We start from the raw sequence: 4,042 nt of genomic DNA on the forward strand, positions 1-4,042 counted from the left end.
ATTTTCTATAAGGTCACTTCATTTTTTCTTGATCTTATAAAGACGATTTCTTCAAAGTGTCAATCGCTGTCTTACGAGAGTCAACTTGATGAGTATAATTGTTGATCATAATAGATTCTAAAATGCAAAGTTATAATTTTTAAAGACCCTTTAGCTAACATATTTAAGCATACCAAAAGGTTTTCTTAAATAAACCATTTAATGCAAGTAACATTTAATTTAAATTTGTTAAAAAGGACACTTAAAGTGTTCTGTTCTGGTACCAAACTAGTGTTAAGAACCAACAAAATTGAAGCATGTCTACATCCAGGATGGCCAAGCTACAAGACAATAGTTTTCCTCTCACTTTTTGAGGAGCACCCAACGACAAATATTGAAAATAAGAATCTGTGATAAGAACCTAGTTGCAAACTAATGAAAATAGCTTCGTGTGTATAGATAAGATGATCGACGGGAACAGTTGAAATTCCCTCGCTTTGTGGCATGCCCAAACAGGCTCTTCTGATTGAGGACCTGAGAACATGCGGCCCTCATGCCAACATCAATTTAAGCTGTGTAAATGATGGGTTGTTCTCACAAACCATATAAAGAAAGCCTTCTTCTTGCCTACGTTCCGATGATTATCAAGGTCCTTCTTGACCAGTTAAATGCCCCACTGAAGCAACAGCCACAGAAGAGTGGTAAGTTGTGGCTCATAAAACATTAAATGGGTCAGCTGAGCTCTCGGACTTTGTCACTACCAATATCTCATCTAGTCCTTCGAAGAAGTGTGCGTGTGAGAAGCAATAACTTTTTGCAGGCAACCCCACGTGAAGGGAGACCGAGTCTTGACATCTTAGTCCCCTTGCAAGTTCTTTTGACATCTGAGCATTGTTTCCACGCCTTATCCCTCCACATATAGCTAGCTAGTTTGTTAACAATGTTGCTATATGTTAGCACCCATGCAAGCGGGTTGTTGCTTATTGTTTCCAAACGATTCCTAACAAACCTAAGTCTGTTGAAACTCATATCGAATCTCTAGCTTGGCTTTCCAAGGGGGCACCATTGTTTGGTGAAGCTGATTATGTTCCTTGCCTTGTAGCTCTCTGTTTCTCCTTATCCTTTTTATCTCTACTTGGAGAAGGTGATCCAGAAACAGGATGGACAGCGGCTTCATAGGTCTGGGATGCTAGATACGTTAATGCTGTGACTACATCTGCAATAAGGGGACGAGTTTCGCCTTGTTCTTGCAGGCACATAGCAGCTACTGCAAGAGCTTGATACAATCCTCGCATAGGGTACTTTCCCTGAAGGAGCGGATCTGCCATTTGTGGAAACTTGCGGCGATCCTTGAACAGCGGTCGTGCCTGCGTCAATACAATTTATTCTGTAATAATACATTTTGTTTGATAAAGAACCAAGCGTGCTAGTAAGAAAGGCGAAGTATAGTCCAAAATTAAGCTTGCCATAACCTATCCTACAGTAGACAATGTTTACCCAATTCACGAGGTTGTGCTCTGCCTGTGGCTTGGTGTTATCAATCGCCTTTCTTCCAGTTATAAGCTCTAACAACACAACGCCAAAGCTATACACATCCGATTTCACAGTAAGCTGGCCAGTCATGGCATACTCAGGAGCACAATAACCATATGTACCCATCACACGTGTCGAAACGTGTGATTTATCACCCACAGGACCAAGCTTAGCCAGCCCAAAATCAGACAATTTTGGCTGAAAGCCATTGTCTAGTAGAATGTTGGAGGACTTGAAGTCACGGTAGATCACAGGGGGATCTGCCTTGTCATGCAAATACTCCAGACCACTTGCTGCCCCTGCTGCAATCCGCATTCTTGTGTTCCAATCTAGCGGCGCTTTACCAGGAGGAAGGTCTGCAAGTCACAATTGTAAAAGAAGTTTCATTGGCGGCTGCACAAACGTGTTTGTGTTAGAAGGGAAGAGGGACCGGGGCGGGGGGGGGGGGATGTTGCTGTACCAAAAAGATGATCCTCCAATGACCCATACGGCATATATTCATAGACCAATAGCCGTTGATCCCCATCAGCACAGTACCCAATGAGATTAACAAGATTGGGATGGTGAAGCAGGCTGAGGATGAGTACCTCCACAAGAAATTCTCTATTTCCTTGCAACCCATTCCTGTCTAGCTGCTTCACTGCCACCACCTGAAAATAGAGACACAAACGTCTAGAATCTTTATCCAAAGCGCATCCACAAGGCGATTTGATTTCTTGAAATGCAGAAAAAAACTTGGAAAGAATGCCCAGCTGATAGAGAATCAGAAAAAGTCATCATTCTAGACAAGGCTTTGGGTAAGCAGACTGCAAATGAAGTGCATAGAAGGGTTTGCTGACAAACCTGACCAGAGCTCTCCAATCTGCCTTTATAAACCCGCCCAAAGCCACCTTCGCCTAACAGGCAATCTGCCCGGAAGTTTCTCGTCGCCGTCATTAGCTCTCTAAATGTAAACGTTTGGGCCGCAATGTAAGTCCCACTGCCATCTCCTGCAAGTAGCTCCTTTCCTTTCATTAATTCAAGGGAGGAGCTCGATTTTGACTCTGTCAGAAAAAAACGTTTTTCATTAGCTACTGCAAATATAAAACGAAGTAAACGCTGCCAAAATCCTGAATGCTCCTATGGTCTGACCCGCCTTGGTAAAAAACACACCGTGACAGTGATCACTGTCGAACCTAGACACTGATAGCTGAAAGAAGAAATGAGATGGATGGTTGTTCAAGTTATGTCATGCAGCCTAACGAATATGGTTGCCCAAAAGATTGTTTCGGCGGGTACCTATCCAGAGTAATTAAAGTTTTTAATTATCCATAACCTATGTTTGTTGCTTGTCTACAACGGTTCTTGCTTTCGCCATGCTTGTGAATCTAATGTGTATCAAGCTTTCCGCTCTGGGCAAGAAAAACCTTCGATTTGCAAAGATAGGGCAACCAACAGGAAATACTAAAATTGTTTTGCATAAAGTAACTGAAATCTATAAGGAGGGGAAAAATGTTCTTCTCGAGTTTAACTATAGATGAGAATACCATATGAAGATGCTAAAACAAATTGTCCAAGATATTCTACCACATTTTCCCAACTAAGATTGAGTACAGTGGCAATCAAAAGTGATATCCTGGTTAGGGGTCTAATGGCCATGATGCTTTAAGTGATTTTCTGTTTCCTCAGAACTCCCATTATCAGAGAATGACTGCCATAAAGAATGGAAATACCTGTAGCAACCCCTTCGCAGGCAAAATCAGACCCATCTAGCTGGGATTCTTTCAAGCTGTTAACTTTACTTGAGAGCCGTCTGGACCGCCGCTGTGTCCCACCAAAGCAAGCAACAAGGCAATTGCCTCCTTGCTTTGCGTCTTTAGCCATCCTTTTCAAGGTCACACCTGTCCACCATCTTTACAAATTCAGCATGTTGCTAAGCACTATTGTCAATGCACATTAATACCACATTGCAAACGAAATCTGCAAACTATACGTACAATACAAGGGAAACCATCAATACAGAAATCATGCTCTTACCTGATCAAAATGCTCTTCTTTCGACAGAATCTCACACACAAAATATCAAATGCAAACCTTGGGCAAATACGCGCCGGGGGGGCGCGGGGGGGGGGGGGGGGAATCGGGGAGGGGAGAGAATCAGCCAACCCAAAACTCAAGACGAAATTGTTTCTGTTGTTATCAGAAGAGAGAAGAGACTCTGGCGGAAGATGGGCAAGTTTAGAGAGAGATTATGGGTTTACGTGCAGCTCCACGTTTGTGTTTCATTCTTCTGCGATGTGTACCTAGAGAGAGAGAGAGAGTTCTTCTTCATGAAATCCCACTAGCTCTCACGTACTCGCATTTTTGCAAAACGCAAATAAATTATTAGGCCTCGTGGTCTTTGCATTGACACGAATTATCTGGCTGTGCATGAGTTGTCGGAATCCAAACAAGGGATCTTCCAAACGATTCCAAATAACCAAAGGATCACAAGAAATTTCTGGCTACCTGCAGTGTTTACCAACAACTTTTTTAGGAGCCAATGGAACAA

The 4,042-nt window shown here is 42.7% G+C and overlaps 1 protein-coding gene across 2 annotated transcripts; it reads right to left on the minus strand.

Moving 5' to 3' along the window:
- Positions 1 to 213: 213 nt before the first annotated feature.
- On the minus strand, positions 214 to 3,832 carry LOC147448376 (putative serine/threonine-protein kinase PBL7). Of its 2 annotated transcripts, XM_086521013.1 has the most exons (6): positions 3,529 to 3,832; positions 3,225 to 3,392; positions 2,356 to 2,555; positions 1,973 to 2,162; positions 1,477 to 1,868; positions 214 to 1,346 (listed from the first exon to the last, which is right to left on the minus strand). In XM_086521013.1, exons 2-6 carry the CDS (start codon positions 3,373 to 3,375, stop codon positions 1,062 to 1,064), a joined length of 1,218 nt encoding a protein of 405 aa, XP_086377139.1. In that variant the 5' UTR covers positions 3,376 to 3,392; positions 3,529 to 3,832; the 3' UTR covers positions 214 to 1,061. The 2 variants fall into 2 exon arrangements, with proteins under 2 accessions (XP_086377139.1, XP_086377140.1); XM_086521014.1 differs by lacking the exon at positions 3,529 to 3,832 and having other exon boundaries at positions 3,225 to 3,511.
- Between the last annotated feature and the right edge of the window lie 210 nt (positions 3,833 to 4,042).

This window comes from Adiantum capillus-veneris, chromosome 10 (genome assembly GCF_014529385.1).
Source record: "Adiantum capillus-veneris isolate H3 chromosome 10, ASM1452938v2, whole genome shotgun sequence".
Classification (NCBI taxonomy): domain Eukaryota; kingdom Viridiplantae; phylum Streptophyta; class Polypodiopsida; order Polypodiales; family Pteridaceae; genus Adiantum; species Adiantum capillus-veneris.

Coding starts and splice junctions, on each gene's coding strand:
- LOC147448376 (XM_086521013.1), bottom strand. CDS start 3,375: ATGGCTAAAGACGCAAAGCAAGGAGGCAATTGCCTTGTTGCTTGCTTT. Junction 2,163..2,355: donor GATTGGAGAGCTCTGGTCAG/GTTTGTCAGCAA, acceptor CTCTATTTTCAG/GTGGTGGCAGTGAAGCAGCT. Junction 1,347..1,476: donor AGCACAACCTCGTGAATTGG/GTAAACATTGTC, acceptor GTATTGACGCAG/GCACGACCGCTGTTCAAGGA.